The sequence below is a fragment of the Malaclemys terrapin genome, chromosome 20, assembly GCF_027887155.1.
Source record: "Malaclemys terrapin pileata isolate rMalTer1 chromosome 20, rMalTer1.hap1, whole genome shotgun sequence".
Lineage (NCBI taxonomy): Eukaryota > Metazoa > Chordata > Testudines > Emydidae > Malaclemys > Malaclemys terrapin.
This window is the reverse complement of record NC_071524.1, coordinates 3,272,907-3,290,132: the sequence shown is the minus strand read 5'-3', so window position 1 is coordinate 3,290,132 and position 17,226 is coordinate 3,272,907. Positions and strand designations below refer to the sequence as shown.

The following is a 17,226-nucleotide window of genomic DNA, read 5'->3' as shown; positions in this document are numbered from 1 at the left end:
GCCAAGCCTGTCTATATACTGCTGGATATAATCAAGCAGAATATAATGGAAAGCCGAGGTAAGGTGGACCCCTGGACTACAACAGTCATGACCAAAGACTGAGGTGTGTAGGATGTTCCTAAGCCGGGAGGGTGGGGCAAGTCCTGGCACCCAGGGAGCTCAGGTTTCAGGAAGCAGAGGGTTCATGATATGCCATGGGCATGGCAGGGTGGTGAGGTGGCAAGCCATCTGTCGAGCAGGAAATATTCTGGGGCGCAGCCAAGGGGAGGAACCCGCAAGGGAGGCTGTATATATGAGGCTGGGGCTTCGGGGCTGGGGCAGTGTGGACTGGACAATGGCTTCACCCACAGCCACATGCGTCCTGGCCTGGGCCCTGGCACTGCTCTGCGAGGGGACCCAGGGTAAGGGAGGCAGGGGCTGTCTCGGGTCGGTGTGTGTTGGTGTGTAGTGTAGTAGAGTGTGTGGCTGTGCAGCAGGGTGTTGGTGTGTAGTAGAGTGTGTGTGCCGTGGAGCAGTGTGCTGTGTTGTGTAGTCAAGTACATGTTGTGGAGCAGTGTGTTGTAATGGAGTGCCTGTTCTGAAGTGGTGTGTTGTGTAGTGGCGTAGAGTGCATGTTGTGGAGCAGTATGTTGTTGTGTTGTGGATCAGTGTGGTGTTGTGTAGTGTATTAGAGTGTGTGTTGTGTTGTAGTGCAGTAGAGAGCATGTTGGGGAGTGGTGTGGATCAGTGCGTTCTTGTGCAATGGAGTGCATGTTGTGTTGTGTAGTAGAATGCATGTTGTGGAGCAGTAGTGTGGTAGAGTCTGTGTTGTGGAGCAGTGCGTGGTGGGTGTAGTAGATTGTATGGCTCTGCAGCAGAGTGTTGATGTGCAGTGTCGAAGAATGCACTGAGGAGCAGTCTGTTGTTGCGTAGCTATGTGGTGTGAAGTGTAACAGACTACATTGTGAAGCAGCGTGTTGTGCAGTAGAGCCATATGGTGCTGTTCAGGGGACTGTTTTGTTGTGCAGTTTAATAACTGTGTGTTGTGTTGTGGAGCAGGCTGTTGTGTTATGTAGTAGAGTGCATGTTGTGGAGCAGTGTGTTGTGTAGTGTAATAGAGTCTGTGTTGTGGAGCAGTGTGTTGTAGTGGAGTAGATTGTGTGGCTCTGCAGCAGTGTGTTGGTGTACAGTGTAGAAGAGTGTGTGCCGAGGAGCAGTCTGTCGTTGTGTGGTGTAAAGTATAAGAGACCATGTTGTGGAGCTGTACGGTGCTGTTCAGGGGACTGTTTTGTTGTGGAGTGTAATACACTGTGTGTTGTGTATTGTTGGCTAGTATCGTGGTGTGGGGGTTGTGGCGTAGTGGATGCTGTGTGGCAGTGTGCGTGTGTAGTGCAGTGTGTGCTGTGGGACATGCTGTCATTGTGTAGAGTAGCACAGTGTGTTTTGTGAAGTGGTGCGAGACATACCAGCCTGGCAGGAGGTCGGAGATGGACAGCAGGAGTCCATCACCAGACCCGCCCCTGCTCCCCAGACCCCCTCCCCTCCCTGAGCCAGAGAGAGAACCCAGGAGTCCTGGCTCTCAGCCCCCCTGCTCAAACCAGGATGTCCCCTTCCCAACCTGAGCCGTGGCTAGAACCCAGGTGTCCTGACCCCCGGCCCGGGGCTCTCCCTGCTAGGCTTGGAGGGGCCCCCTGGCAGCCGTTGCCCCCTTTTCTGATCTCTGCCCCTTGTTCATGGGCAGGTGCAGACCCTGCCCCCTGCGTCTTCCCCTTCACCTACAAGGGCAAGGTCTACACGGCCTGCACAACCGAGGACAGCAGCCGGCTCTGGTGCGCCACCACCGCCAACTACGACCGGGACAAGGCCTACAGGGTCTGCTCCGAGGAGGGTGAGCACCCAGAAGCAGGACAGGACAGGATGTGGGGACAGCCCGGGGATGGGACGGGAGGGAAGCCGGGGGACGGGGATGGGCCAGAGGCAGCCGAAGGATGGGATGGGGACGGGGGTAGTTGGGGCATGGTTCAGAGACAGAGGGCAGTCCGGGGACGGGATGGGGATGGGGGGCAGCACCAGGCAGCACAGAGGAGCGTTATGTTCCCCATTTGTTATCCGACATGCCCAGAGCTGGCAGGTCTGGCCAATATCCAGGCGCTCGGCCACCGTCTTCCTGACACCTGCCCCAGCGACGTCTCCAGAGCTGGGCAGGGCAGACTCACCCAGTTGGTCTGTCTGTCTAGCCCAATACACCCCCGCCCGTCTGTGTGTCTGTCTATGCGTCAGACACTTGCAGGGTGGCAGCAGAGTCCTCATCTCTGGTGGGCCTTACCTCCGCTCCAGGCTCTGTCCAGGCTGGGCTGAGGGGTCCGCACCCCTCTGCGCTGCCCACAGGGCACCCCACCCCCTGATGGTCCCTGTCTGTGTCTCCCCCCAGCCTACGGCGGGAACTCGGGCGGCCAGCCCTGCTTCTTCCCTTTCGTGTACAAGAACCACATCTTCCATGCCTGCACCAGGTTGCAGAGCCACCTACCCTGGTGCGCCACCACGGCAAACTACGACACGGACCAGCGCTGGAGCTACTGTCCTGACACAAGTACAGTGCCTCTGGAGACTCCCCGGCCAGGGGGCAATGGCAGGGGACATGGCCATGCCCAATGTACCACACACACACCCAGCCCTGCTGGTGCCCTCCACTCTTGCCCCGCAGCCCCTGTTAGCCCAGCCCTGGGCTCACTCCCAGTTCTGCCAGTGCCCCTCACTCCTGACCCACAGCCCCTGCTAGCCTAGCCCAGCCCTGGGCTCACCCCCCACACAGCTCTGCCAGTGCCCCATAACCCAGTCTCCCATTCCCTGCACTACCCTGGGGTGGTTGGGGGACAGTGGTCACGCTGCTGGGAGGCTCGGGGAGGTGAGGGGTTTTATTTACCTGGAAACGGGCTCAACTTGTGGTGATTCTGATTAGAGTGTGAGCCACATTACCCAGCATGCTCTCTGTCTCTTCTGTATCCCACATCCCATCTCTCTCCCCCACCCCATCTCCCCCAGTGCTTGGCGGGAACTCGGAGGATCCCTGTACGTTCCCATTCAGCTACAAAGGCAGGAGGTACTCGGCTTGTACCATGGATGACAGCAAGTGGCCCTGGTGTGCCACCACAAGCAACTACGAAGCGAACCATAAATGGAGGTACTGCGGCACAGCAGGTATGTGGGGCCAGGGGAGGCTTAAGGGGTGGGTTTGCTTTGCAGCTGGTATGTGCAGACTATGGGGGCCGTGGCCCAATGGAGAGAGCACAGGAGAGGGAATCTGGACACATGGGTTCTATTCCTGGTTTTGCCTCTGTGTCTAGGCAGCACCTGGCATGACGGGGCCCCAATCTCAGTGACTGTGTGTCTGGGCAATGCTCTATTCTATTCTGGGAGTTTTTAGTGTCTCCATTACTGTGGTATCTGAACAGTCAAACAAAATGAGTGGACAAGAAGCATTCATTTGTATATAGGTCCTGTGCCCGTACTGAACCAAACCAAAATTTTGCCCAGTGCTGCCGATCGACACCTTGGATCTTTTCCCTAGCCTAGAAATATTTTTGGGAATTCAATATTTTTCCCCTCTGAGATTAGAAGGGGAAAAAATGAAACCTCGAAAATATTCATGAACTGAAAAGCCAAACTCTTTCAGTTCAGCTCAGTTAAAAAGTTTTGTTTTGAAACTTTCTGTTTCCATTTCAACCTTTTTTTTAATTTTTTTTTTACTCTAATTAGCTTAAATTTCTGTAACCCTTCTGCCAGTCAGAGCTGGCAGTAACAAGGGCCAGGTTCAGTATCTAGGGGTTCCTTTTCAACAATACAACACAGAACCAGCTCGAGCCCCCACCCAGTGACCTAGGACAATTACACACCACCCCCTGGGCACCCCTAAGAGGCAAAACTTCCCCTCTCGCAAGCACAGAGTCTGAGTGGAGAAAAGAAACTTTTAATAAAAGGAGGGAAGTAACTCTACGTTAATTTGGGAAAACACCCCAAATAGGGTTCATAAACATAAACCATGAGCAAAAGACCCACCCCAGTAAGTTGGGCAGTGTCCTTTTCCCCTGAGGGTCTTAAATCCAGCAACCAAAAGTTCCTTTAACATGCCCATCCCTTCTCTGCACCCCACTCACAGTTGCTGTCCTTGGCCAGTGAAGACCTAGAGTTCAGAGGCTCATCTGCAGAGTTCACCTCCCACCCTGAGTGGAGGGAGGGTGGGTAAGGAGGCATCTTACTTGCTCCACTACTCAGGCACTCACTCCCCACAGGGCTCTGCTCTGGACCTCTCCACCAGCTGCCCTGCTGGCCACTCGCTAAGAAGTCTTCAGGGTCCATCACTTAACATAGCTCTCAGTGATTTCAGCTGTTGGGGGGGGAGCCTCACTACTGGTGCACATGGGTCTGTCTCTTGCAATAGAGATACTATCCCAAAACAGGTCTAATACTTAGGCCTAGATATCAGTGATTTCAGCTCTGCATCATGTAACAAGACTCTCAATTGAGTTTAAAGTAGCTCTGTTATTACACAGTGGAGAGAGGACAGGTCAAGGAGTATCTGCAGCCCATGGGCCAGGCCCCAGCCCCACAGAAGCATCTGTCCCCACTCTCTCTCAGTTCACTGTGCTTTGGCACCCATGGCCCCTGCCTGGCAAGTGCCATTGAGTTGAGGGTGAGTCCCTCCATTGGGGTATGCCAGGTACAGTTCTGCTGCCCTCAGTTCACACAAGGCTAACAGCCCTTTATTACTCCTGCCCCAATAACAAGGAGGCTGGGGATCCCACACCAGCCAAAAGTGATCATTGGGCCAGCAATCCCATCATGCTGAGCACCTAGGCAGGGTGGGTGTGTCCATGCAAGTGAGATCAGCTCCTGAAGTGCTCTTCCACGGCTCACCACTAGATGTCAGGGGAGAGCTCATTCATCTTCAAGTCGGGAAATGCATCAAAACCAGCAACATTCATCAAAAGGCCCAAACACTTTCGATTCCCATGAATTGGCATTTTTTCCGCTTAAAAAAATCATTTTGTTGGGAAAATTCATGCCCAGTTCTCCCAGAAAATCGCCTGCCCTGAGTCCTGCCTTCTGCCCTGTTTTTAACCCTTTCCTCCCTTGCCTCTTTCTCCACCAGCTGCAGGGGGAAATTCAGACAGCTCCCCTTGCGTCTTCCCTTTCATCTATAAGGGCAGGACCTACCAGAACTGTACGGCAGTCGATGATCAGATGGGACGGCCCTGGTGTGCTACCACTTCCAACTACGACAAAGACCATCTCTGGCGCTTCTGCTTTAGCAAGGGTGAGTCCTGGCCGTGACCAGAGCGCTCCGTGTCGGCACAGGGGGAAAGGGTTTGTGGAGGACATGCCGGTATGTGGAGCTCTAACACAGGGAGTGCTGTCACCCAGTCTTGCGGGTCAAATGAGCTCGCTGGAGGGGCTGCATGCTACAAATGGCTTCCCCTGTGCAGCCAGATTGCCTGGCACCTCCTTGTGATGCGGCCGTCAGAGACAGGATGGCAGACTAGATGGGCCCTGGGGTGATCCCATGCTCCTAGGCGCAACGCCATTCACCCACTGTACAAAATTATCTTTGGCTTTCGCCACAGCAGTGAGATGAGACACCCCTACCCCGGCTTTTCTTTTTTTGCTAAGAAAACGGCCACGACGGTCGCTCTCTTTGGCATTCCTGCTGTTCACTCTCATTTACTCGTTGCCTTTGCAGCCTATGGGGGGAACTCGAATGGCCAGCGCTGCATATTTCCTTTTGGCTACAAAACCGAGCTATTTCACAGCTGCACAAATGCTGGAGACAAGATGGGAAATTTCTGGTGTGCTACAACCCAGAACTACAACCAGGATAAGCTGTGGAGCTACTGTCCAGATATCAGTAATGTATCCAGTCTCTTCGTACATTCCCTCTGGGGCAGATCTGACTCTGGCTTTTCCCATACAGCCGGGAAAATAACTAATTTGTGGTTTGCTGGCGATTCTGAAAAATCGGGGTGGGGAGAGGAGCTTGTTGTGGATTTCTATGAAAATGAATTTTTTGAAATTGTCATTGAATCAAAAAATCGGGGAGGGAAATCATTTCAGGTAGATCATGAAAGTTAATTTTTTTAAAAATTGTCATTGCATTGCAAAGTCATAAAAATGGTTTAGAGTGCGTTCCTAAAAAGAAATTTCTGAAATTTTCAGTGTGTCAAAAAATTAGAAAAACATTTGTCTCAGGTTGTCCAGAAAATGAAATATTTCACAGTTTTTAATTAATCAAAAATATTGGGGCAATGTGTTTTGGGAGGATCCCAGAAACAAGCTTGTTCGAAATTTTCCATCATTTGTAAGATCAGGGAAAAAACATTTTGGGTGATCCTGGAACTGAAATTTTCATTGATACTTTTTGTGAAGTAAAAAATCAGGAAACAAAATTGTTTTGGGTGGATCCCAAAGATGATTTGTTTTAAATTTTCATTGAACTGAAAATTTAAGCGGAAAAAATTCCTTTGGGTTGAATGAAACATTTCATTTCAATTTTGAGCATTTTTTAAACTTTCTAAATTTTGGTTTTAATAAAATAGGGGATTTTGAAAGCAGAAGTTGTTTCAAATTGAAGAATTGACTTTTTCTGAATTTTTGATCATTTTTCCGACATGAACAATCCAACAAAACTGGCACAAATTCACAACACATTTTGGCTTCACTGAATCTATACTTTTTGCCAAAAAAAATTCATCTGAAAAATTTCATCCACCTCTGTTTACCGAGTTGTCCCGGGGCCTCCAGATCTCCTGTATGATCTCATCACATCTCTGCTGTGCCCCTGAGCCAATAAGGAGTTGTGACACTTTGATACCAATGGGAGTTGGGCAGTGGGAGTCTATCTGATTGGTTGGTGGGATAGTGGCTTACAACACACACACCCCCAGCAGCTAAATGAGCCTCTAAGGATTCCTTCAGGAAAGGTTCAAGGCCAGGGTCTAGGAGCAGCCATAGAATCAGACCCAGAACCGATAGAGTCGGTGGGTTTTGGGAAGCCAGATTCCTGTTGGCCCTCCTGGAAGACGCTTTGGCCATGATGATGTCTTCAAATCCAGATTGGACACCGTTCTAGAAGATACTTGAGTGAAACCCAAGTTATTGGGTTTAACACAGAGAGAACCAGGGGAAATTCACTGGCCTGAGTTCTACAGGTCAGACTAGATGATCACAATGGTCCCTTCTGGCCTTGGGATCTATGAACGCCTACCTGAGATTTCTTGGCTGTTGGTGATGGGTGGCCAGGTCATAGTGGGATGCGGGAGCCATTATACCATAGGCAGGTGGGTGTGTTGGTGGTGTCTATAACCACCTCCCTTTGCCTCCCTAGTCCTGGGTGGGAACGCAGTAGGAAAGAGCTGTGCATTCCCCTTCATCTATAAGAAGAAAGTGTACTACACCTGCACCAGCGACGGAGAGAGCTCGGGAAAACTGTGGTGCAGCACCACCGGGAATTATGACGTGGACAAGAAGTGGACTTACTGCTCCAAGCCAGGTAGGACAGGGGATGGAGGAAGCTGAACCTTGCGGTTAAGGTGTTTGGCTCAACGAGGTCTGGTTCAATTCCTGGCTCTGTCATAGACTCCTTGGGTGAGTCACTTAAGAGCAGGTTGGTTGGTTTTTTGGTCCCCACCCTCCGCCCTTTAGGAAAAGCTGAGCAAGCTGAAGTTCATGGGTAGCAGCTGTTCAGCAGTTCTTAAAACCATCCCCCAAATCGCCCTGGAGCGGTGGGGCTCCTTCTATTGGCTGTTTAGATTGGCAGCGCTTTGAGACAGGGCCTGTCAGTCTGTCTGTCTGGGCAGCGCCTCGCACAACCCTGATTTTGTGTCTGCGCAGTGCCCGGCATGATGGGGCCCCAATCTCAGTGACTCTGTGTCTGAGCAGCGCCCAGTGCGACGGGGCCCTGATCTCAGTGACTCTGTGTCTGGGTGGCACTCAGTGCCGCAATCTCAGCAACTGGTTACCTGGGCAGTGCCCAGCAGAAGGGATCCCAGATCTCACACTAGTATCTAGAGGCCTTGACTAATGCATGTAATAACCACAGAGGATGTACCCGAAAACACATCTGGGGTGTGGCTGTGTCTAACCACCTGTGCTTGTATAAACTGGCTAAATAGACTTCCCACGGACACAGAAACCACCTAACAGATTTCGCATACATAACCCCGAACAGCAGAGACATTTTTTGCCTGTCCCCTTGGCATCTTTGGCTCGTTAGCCCCATGTTGCAGAACTGGGTAAACTGAGGCACGGAGCTGGGCCTTGCCTAGCTAAAGGTCACCCAGCAGAGCCAGGCATAGTATCCAAGTCTCTCGTTGCTCTGCCTGGCACCCCGTCACAGGGCTGCACTCTCTCCCGTAGCCCTAAGCTGCATGGGGAACTATCTAACAAAGTGTTTGCTTCCAGTCTGATGTTGCCTGCATTAGCTATGTGCTGCCTGTGATTCCGGCCATGGTTCTCACCTGCTGGTGGTATGTTTGGTTGCAGACTATGACAAACCCTGTGTCTTCCCCTTCATCTACAAGAAGTTTAAATTCCGCACCTGCACCAACCTGGCAGAGGCCAAGGGGAAGTTCTGGTGTTCCACCACAGACAACTATGACAGGGACCATCAGTGGAGCTACTGCCCTGCCTAAGACAGGTAGGACAGGGCAATGGGATGGTATCTGTTGATAGCATCCCCATCTGGACCAGGGGTGTGTGTGATGGGTTTGGTCACAGAGATCCCCTTGGGACTGTCACCTGATGTGCTGAAATTACCTCTGAGCCCATTTTCCCTGCCAGCTTGGGACTTCCAGAACCCTGACTTGTTGAGCCAGACATGCTAGCTGGCTGCAACAAAGACCCAGGGTCTGGGCCACACCCCCAAAGCTTCAGACTTAACTGAAAACAGCTCAGCAGGTACTTGTCTCCAGCACCCAGACACTCAGCTCCCAATGGGATCCAAACCCCAAATAAATCCATTTTACTCTGTATAAAGCTTATACAGGGTAAATTAGTAAATTGTTCGCCCTCTATAACACTGATAGAGAGATATGCACAGCTGTTTGCTCCCCCAGGTATTAATCACTTACTCTGCATTTAATAATGAACAAAAATGATTTTATTAAGTATAAAAAGTAGGATTTAGGTGGTTTCAAGTAATAGACAGAACAAAGTAAGTCACCAAGCAAAATAAGCAAAACCACACAAGACTAAGCCTAATACATTAAAAAACTGATTACAGGTAAAAAATCACCCTCAGAGATGTTCCAATAAGCTTCTTTCACAGACTAGACTCCTTCCTAGTCTGGGCCCAATCCTTTCCCCTGGTACAGTCCTTGTTAGTTCCAGCAGACATCTCAGGTGGTAAGCAGGGGGTTTTGCATGAGTGGCAGCCTCTTTTGTCCTCCTCCACCACCTTTTATAGCTTTGGCAAAAGGTAGGAATCTTTTGTCTCTCTGGGTCCCCGCTCCTCCTTCTAAATGGAAAAGTACCAGATTTAACATGGATTTTATTATCAGGTGACATGGTCACATGTCACTGTAAGACCCCTAGTCTCCATTCCCCATGGGCTGGCCCACATGTACACAGGAAGGCTTTCAAGTAACTAAGGCCATTTACAACTGATCGTTTCTAGAGCGCCCTTAATGGCCTCCACTTAATATGTTTACATCAGTGATACAAGTTGATACCTTATTTTCCTAACTCCAGCTATAGAAATAATACATGCAAACAAATAGGATGAACACACTTAGTAGATGACAAGCTTTCTAATGACACCATACAAGGGGTATTTAGCATAAAGCATATTCCAGTTATGTCATATTCATAGGCATATTTCCATAAACCATATGGAGTGCAACATCATAGGGAGATCCTCCTTCTTTTGTCTATTTACACGGAGAACTCTTCCAGGCAGGGACCATCTGCAGCACCCAGTGCAAGGGGCCCCCGATCTCCGTGACTCTGTGTCTGGGCAGCGCACAGCACAACAGGGCCCCAATCTGGTGACTCTGTGTCCATCCATCTATCACACGTGCGTCCATCCATCCTTCCCCATACACACCCATCCATACATTCCCATACGTATCCATCCACCCACTCATACATCCCTATCCACAGTCACCCATCCAGCCATTCCCATACATATCCACCAAGTACCCAACTATGGAATCATGTGATATAGGTCTGAAAGGGACCTGAAGCGCCCAGCCCCACCCCACCCCATGCTGAGGCAGGACCAAATATACCTAAAACATCCCTGACAGATGTTTGTCCAACCTCCAATGACGGGGATGCCACAACCTCCCCTAGGTAACCTGCTCCAGAGCCGAATTATCCTTAGAGCTAGCAAGTTCTTCCTAGTATCTAACCTAACTCTCCCTAGCTGCAAACTCAGCCAATTCCTCCTTGTCTGTCCCTCGGTGGCCGTGGAGAAGAATTGTTCTCCATCCTCTTTCTAGCAACCTTTTGAATATTTGAAGATTGTTATCAGGTTCCCCCCTCAGCCTTCTCTCCTCAAGACTCAACCTGCCCAATTTTTTCAACTTCCCCTCCTAGGTCAGGTTTTCTAAACCTCTGATCATTTTAATTGCTCTTCTCCGGACTCTCTGCAGTTTGCCCACATCTTTCTTCAAGTGCAGTACCTGAAACTGGACACTGTCCTCCAGCTGAGACCTCACCAATGCCAACTACAGCAGGACAATGACCTCCCATGTCTGACACACAATGCTCCCGTTAATAGACCTCAGAATTTTATTTGCCTTTTTCACAACCTCACCATGCTGTTGACTCATATTCAATTTATGATCCACCCTAACCCCTAGATCCTTTTCTGCCATCCCATTGCCTAGCTAGTAAAGTGGCGCTGAAGGTCTGTACTTCTGTCCTTTTCAGGTGGCAGCTCCAGAGCCAGGAGGAGACAGAACGATGACATTCGATATTAAATGAAAGGAATGAGCCCTGCTCTGGACACCTCTGCTCTCCCAACAGAGATCGCTGCTGATCAACAGATACCAGTGGCATAATCACCCTTGAATCCAAATCCAAATGCGCTCATTTCTCTAGTTGATTTTAGTAAATTCAAATAAAGCATCTTTTGAAATAAGATCTGCAAATTCAGTGTCCGGGAAGAAGGCAATAAATGACCTGTCCGTTTCCCTGGGGTGAGGATGACAGCGTGATGGCTTTTGCTTCTGATGAATATTGGGCATTTCCCAATGAACATGGCTTTTTGGAAGAGTTATAAATCCTCATGCTTCAGGGTTGAAGACGATCACTGTTAGTGGTCAGTATGAGTTGCACTCCATATGATTTTATGAAAATATGCTAATGAATGTGAATATAATGTAACTGGAATATGCTTCATGCAAAACCTCTCTTGTAGGGTAAAATTACAAAGCTTATAATCTATTGAGTGTGGTCATCCTATTTGTATGAATATATGACTCTTGTATCTGAAACTAGAAGTATGAAATATAACTCTGAGGTCCTATTGTAATTATGCAAAGTGTGGGCCATTAATGGTGGTTTGGAATCTTGATGGCTCCCATTAACCAGGAAAATTGGTTGTAAATGACTCTGTTTACTTGCAAGCCTTCCTGTGAGACAGGCTGGGAAAAATGAAGGCTTGGGGTCTCACAGAATATGTGACTATGTCACCTGGTGCTGGAATCCATCTTAAACCCAGTGCTTTTCCATTTAGAAGTGTGTGGGGGGGGGACTCAGAGAGACAAAAGATTCCCGCCTGGTGCCAAAACTATAAAAGGGGGTGGAACAGGATAAAGGAGGCTGCAGTCATGAGAAATCCCCTAGTTACCACCTAAGCTGGAACAAGGACTGTACCAGGGGAAAGAATTGAGCCCAGACTAGACAGGAGTCTATTCTGTGAAAAGCAACAGAGGGTCCTGTGGCACCTTTAAGACTAACAGAAGTATTGGAGCATAAGCTTTCGTGGGTGAATGCCCACTTCGTCAGAGGCAGGTATAAATATGCAGGCAAGGATCAGTATGGAGATAACGAGGTTAATTCAATCAGGGAGGGTGAGGTCCTCTGCTAGCAGTTGAGGTGTGTGAACACCAAGGGAGGAGAAACTGCTTCTGTAGTTGGCTAGCCATTCACAGTCTTTGTTTAATCCTGATCTGATGGTGTCAAATTTGCAAATGAACTGAAGCTCAGCAGTTTCTCTTTGGAGTCTGGTCCTGAAGTTTAGAGACTAACAAATTTATTAGAGCATAAGCTTTCATGGGCTACAGCCCACTTCTTCGGATGCTGTAGCCCATGAAAGCTTATGCTCTAATAAATTTGTTAGTCTCTAAGGTGCCACAAGTACTCCTGTTCTTTTTGCGGATACAGACTAACACGGCTGCTACTCTGAAACCTGTCCTGAAGTTTGTTTGCTGTAAGATGGCTACCTTTACATCTGCTATTGTGTGGCCAAGGAGGTTGAAGTGTTCTCCTACAGGTTTTTGTATATTCAATTTCATCCAGCTTCTCTCCTGGAGCCAGTCTCACCTGATCATTAACCAGGCAGTGATCTGCTGATGTGGACAGGTGGGTGGTAAAGGCCATGGCTAGGGTCAGGCGCCTGTCGCTAAAGCACATGCTTCTTAAGATAATTCAGAGGAGAAGAAACAAGTTTCTGTTCTGGGAATGCGGCTCTAATCAAATACAAAAGAACCTGCTAAAGCCTGAATGTCTGGGCAATGCACAGTGAAGGAACTGTGGAAAGCAGAATGAATTCTATTGACTGGAAAATTACAAGGATCACACAATTAGGAAGTGACGGGGAAAGACTTGTGTATCCCCCGCTCCACACACACACACCTTCCCATTGCCCACAAGGCTGCCGATAACTCTCCTTTCACAGCCTTCCCCGATGGACATGGGGTGCCATTTAGGAATGGCAGGGGGTGCTCCTGACCCCCCCGCAGAGGTTCGTACAGGAGGTGTGCTCCCTGGTGGAGCTCTTTCATAGAATCATAGACTTTAAGGTCAGAAGGAACCATTATGGTCATCTAGTCTGACCTCCTGCACAATGCAGGCCACAGAATCTCACCCACCCCCTCCTGTTACAAACCCTGACCTATATCTGAGCTATTGAAGTCCTCAAATCATGGTTTAAAGACTTCAAGGTGCAGAGAATCCTCCAGCAAGTGACCCGTGCCCTATGCTGCAGAGGAAGGAGAAAAAACCCCAGGGCCTCTGCCAATCTGCCCTGGAGGAAAATTCCTTCCCGACCCCAAATATGGCGATCAGTGAGACCCTGAGCATGTGGGCAAGACTCACCAGCCAGACACCCAGGAAAGAATTCTCTCTAGTAATTCAGATCCCACCCCATCTAACATCCCATCACAAGCCATTAGCCATATCTACTGCTAATAGTCAAAGATCAATTAATTGCCAGAATTAGGCTATCCCATCATACCATCCTCTCCATAAACTTATCAAGCTTAGTCTTGAAGCCAGATATGTCTTTTGCCCCCATTGCTTCCCTTGGAAGGCTATTCCAGAACTTCACTCCTCTGATGGTTAGAAACCTTTGTCTAATTTCAAGTCTAAACTTCCTGATGGCCAGTTTATATCTATTTGTTCTTGTGTCCACATTGGTACTGAGCTTAAATAATTCTTCTCCCTCCCTGGTATTTATCCCTCTGATATATTTATAAAGAGCAATCATATCTCCTCTCAGCCTTCGTTTGGTTAGGCTAAACAAGCCAAGCTCTTTGAGTCTCCTTTCATAAGATAAGTTTTCCATTCCTCAGCTGATCCTAGTAGCCCTTCTCTGTACCTGTTCCAGTTTGAATTCATCCTTTTTAAACATGGGAGACCAGAACTGCACACAATATTCCAGATGAGGTCTCATGAATACCTTGTATAATGGTCCTAACACCTCCTTATCTCTACTGGAAATGCCTCGCCTGATGCATCCCAAGACTGCATTAGCTTTTTTCACGGCCATATCACATTGGCGGCTCATAGTCATCCTGTGATCAACCAATACTCTGAGGGCCTTCTCCTCCTCTGTTACTTCCAACTGATGCCTCCCCAGTTTATAACAGAAATTCTTGTTATTAATCCCTAAATGCATGACCTTGCACTTTTCACTATTAAATTTCATCCTATTACTATTACTCCAGTTTACAAGGTCATCCCGGTCCTTCCCTGTATTGGCAATACCTCCCAGCTTTGTGTCATTCGCAAACTTTATTAGCACATTCCCGCTTTTTGTGCCAAGATCAGTAATAAAAAGATTAAATAAGATTGGTCCCAAAACCAGTCCCTGAGGAATTCCACTAGTAACCTCCTTCCACCCTGACAGTTCACCTTTCAGTATGACCCGCTGTAGTCTCCCTTTTAACCAGTTCCTTACCCACCTTTCAATTTTCATATTGATCCCCATCTTCTACAATTTAGCTAATAATTCTCCATGTGGAACCGTATCAAATGCCTTACTGAGATTGAGGTAAATTAGATCCACTGCGCTTCCTTTGTCTGAAAAATCTGTTACCTTCTCAAAGAAGGAGATCAGGTTGGTTTGACACGTTCTACCTTTTGTAAAGCCATGTTGTATTTTGTCCCAATTACCAATGACCTTGTGGAAGCAGGGAAAGAAAAAGAGGGTTTAAGTGCAGCCATTTAAGTGTCAGACACAGAGCAACTGTTCTGTCAAGTCTTAGCCTAATATCGCGAGACCTGTAGAAGCAGGGCTCACGTCAGAAATGAGTGGAAAACAGCAGAATAGTCAGTGTGACCTAGCCTTGAGATAACAATGTTTTGAGAAAGTGAGAAAATACTGGAATAGATCGCAAATTGCCTAAATAAAATGCAGATGTTTTTAATTAATGCACATCACAAAGGTATAAATGCTTGCTGTACTTGTTTATCTGGTGAGAGACCTGTTTAGCTCTCTCCCTCCACGCAATTGCTAGAGATAATAAAGTATCTGACTTGATGCACCTAAACTGAGAGTGAGAACTCTGTTTTTCTCCGACAACCTCAATGTCCTTAACTACTTTCTCCTTCAAAAATTTTTCCAAGACCTTGCATACTACAGATGTCAAACTAACAGGACTGTAGTTACCCGGATCATGTTTTTTTCCTTTCTTAAAAATAGGAACTACGTTAGCAATTCTCGAGTCATACGGTACAACCCCTGAGTTTACAGATTCATTAAAAATTCTTGCTAATGGGCTTGCAATTTCATGTGCCAGTTCCTTTAATATTCTCGGATGAAGATTATCCGGGCTCACTGATTTAGTCCCATTAAGCTGTTCAAGTTTGACTTCTACCTTGGATGTGGTAATATCTACCTCCATATCCTCATTCCCATTTGTCATCCTACCATTATCCCTAAGCTCCTCATTAGCCTCATTAAAGACTGAGGCAAAATATTAGTTTAGATATTGGGCCATGCCTAGATTATCCTTAACCTCCACTCCATCCTCAGTGTTTAGCGGTCCCACTTCTTCTTTCTTTGTTTTCCTCTTATTTATATGGCTATTGAACCTTTTACTATTGGTTTTAATTCCCTTTGCAAGGTCCAACTCTACATGGCTTTTGGCCTTTCTGATTTTATCTTGACATGATCTGATCTCAGTAAAGTAGCTTTCCTTGCTAATCCCTCCCATCTTCCACTCCTTGTAGACTTTCTGCGTTTTCTTAATCACCTCTCTGAGATGCTTGGTCATCCAGCTTGGTCTACAACTCCTGCCTATGAATTTTTTCCCCTTTCTTGGGATGCAGGCTTCCGATACTTTCTGAAACTTTGACTTGAAGTAATTCCAGGCCTCCTCCACCTTTAGATCCACAAGTTTTTCAGTCCAATCCACTTCCCTAACTAATTTGCTTAAATTTTTTTTAAGTTAGGCCTTTTGAAATCAAAAACCCTAGTCACAGATCTATTTTTGTTTATCCTTCCATTTAGTTTGAACTGAATTAGCTCATGATTGCTCAAACCAAGGCTGTCCCCTACAACCATTTCTTCTATGAGGTCCTCACTACTCACCAAAACCAAATCTACAATGGCATCCCCTCCTTTGGTTCAGCAACTACTTGGTGAAGGAATCCATCAGCTATCGCATCCAGGAAAATCTGAGCCCTATTATTATTATTAGCACTTGTCCTCCAGTCTATATCCGGGAAGTTAAAGTCTCCCATGATCACACAATTCCCATTAGTGTTTATTTCATTAAAAAGATTAAAGAGGTCTCTATCCATATCCAAATCAGATCCCGGCGGTCTGTAGCACACCCCAAGCACTATCCCAGGGGAGGCTCTAGTAGCTTTCTCCCCCAATGTGATTTTTGCCCAGACAGACTCTGTCTTATCCATTCCATCACTTCTTATTTCTTTACAGTCTACCTCATCATTGATATACAATGCTACTCCACCACCTTTGCCTTTATTTCTGTCTTTCCTAGCACACATCCTTCAATACCCGTACTCCACCATGTTTCTGTTATCCCTATAATATCTGGTTTCACTTCATGCACCAGTAGCTCTAGATCCTCCATTTTGTTACCTAGGCTCCTCGCATTAGTGAACAAACATCTTAATTCTTGCTGTTTGGCTTCACTCACATTCTTTACCCGATTAGGCACAGACATTCTACTGCCAATATTACCTATTAGATTGGTATGTACACTACCCTTCTTCCTTATGTCCATTCTCCTGCCCACAGCTGTATCCTTTCTTACTTTTATTTTCTTCCCTCTCAAAGGGAAAATCCTGCATGGAGATTACCTGGACATCTCCCAACCATCTCCCCAAGTTCCTAGTTTAAAGCTCTCTTGATCAGTTGTGCCAGCCTCCATCCTAGAATTCTATTCCCCTCTTTATTCAGGTGAAGTCCATCCCGAGAGAACAGTCCTCTGTCCATGAACGCTTCCCAGTGGCCATACATCCCAAAGCCCTGCTTATAGCACCACTGCCTGAGCCTTCTGTTGAGCATCATAATTTTGTCACACCTTTGTTGCTCTTCTCTAGGAACAGGCAGAATCCCACTGAAGATCACCTGAGCCTTGATTCCCTTAAGCGTCTTCCCCAGCCTGGCATAGTCTCCTTTGATACGTTCCAATGAGAATCTAGCCGTATCATTTGTTCCCACATGAAGAATAATCAATGGATTCTTTCCTGCTCCCATTAAGTTCCTCTTCAGCCTCAGGGCCACATCCCGTATCTTTGCATCCGGCAGACAGCACACCCTTCTGTTCTCTG

General features: G+C 47.7%; 1 protein-coding gene across 1 annotated transcript; it reads left to right on the top strand.

Annotated features, from left to right (window-relative positions):
* Positions 1–334: 334 nt before the first annotated feature.
* Positions 335–5,310, top strand: LOC128826334 (epididymal sperm-binding protein 1-like). Its single transcript, XM_054009583.1, has 5 exons — positions 335–401; positions 1,721–1,867; positions 2,411–2,569; positions 3,022–3,177; positions 5,129–5,310. Exons 1-5 carry the CDS (start codon positions 335–337, stop codon positions 5,308–5,310), a joined length of 711 nt encoding a protein of 236 aa, XP_053865558.1.
* The last annotated feature ends 11,916 nt before the right edge of the window (positions 5,311–17,226 follow it).

What these genes read in the sequence shown, in the direction of transcription:
- LOC128826334 (XM_054009583.1), top strand. Translation starts at nt 335, where the DNA reads ATGGCTTCACCCACAGCCACATGCGTCCTGGCCTGGGCCCTGGCACTG. An exon ending in CAGGGTCTGCTCCGAGGAGG is followed by an intron (nt 1,868 to 2,410) that starts GTGAGCACCCAG and finishes GTCTCCCCCCAG; the next exon opens with CCTACGGCGGGAACTCGGGC. An exon ending in GAGGTACTGCGGCACAGCAG is followed by an intron (nt 3,178 to 5,128) that starts GTATGTGGGGCC and finishes TTTCTCCACCAG; the next exon opens with CTGCAGGGGGAAATTCAGAC.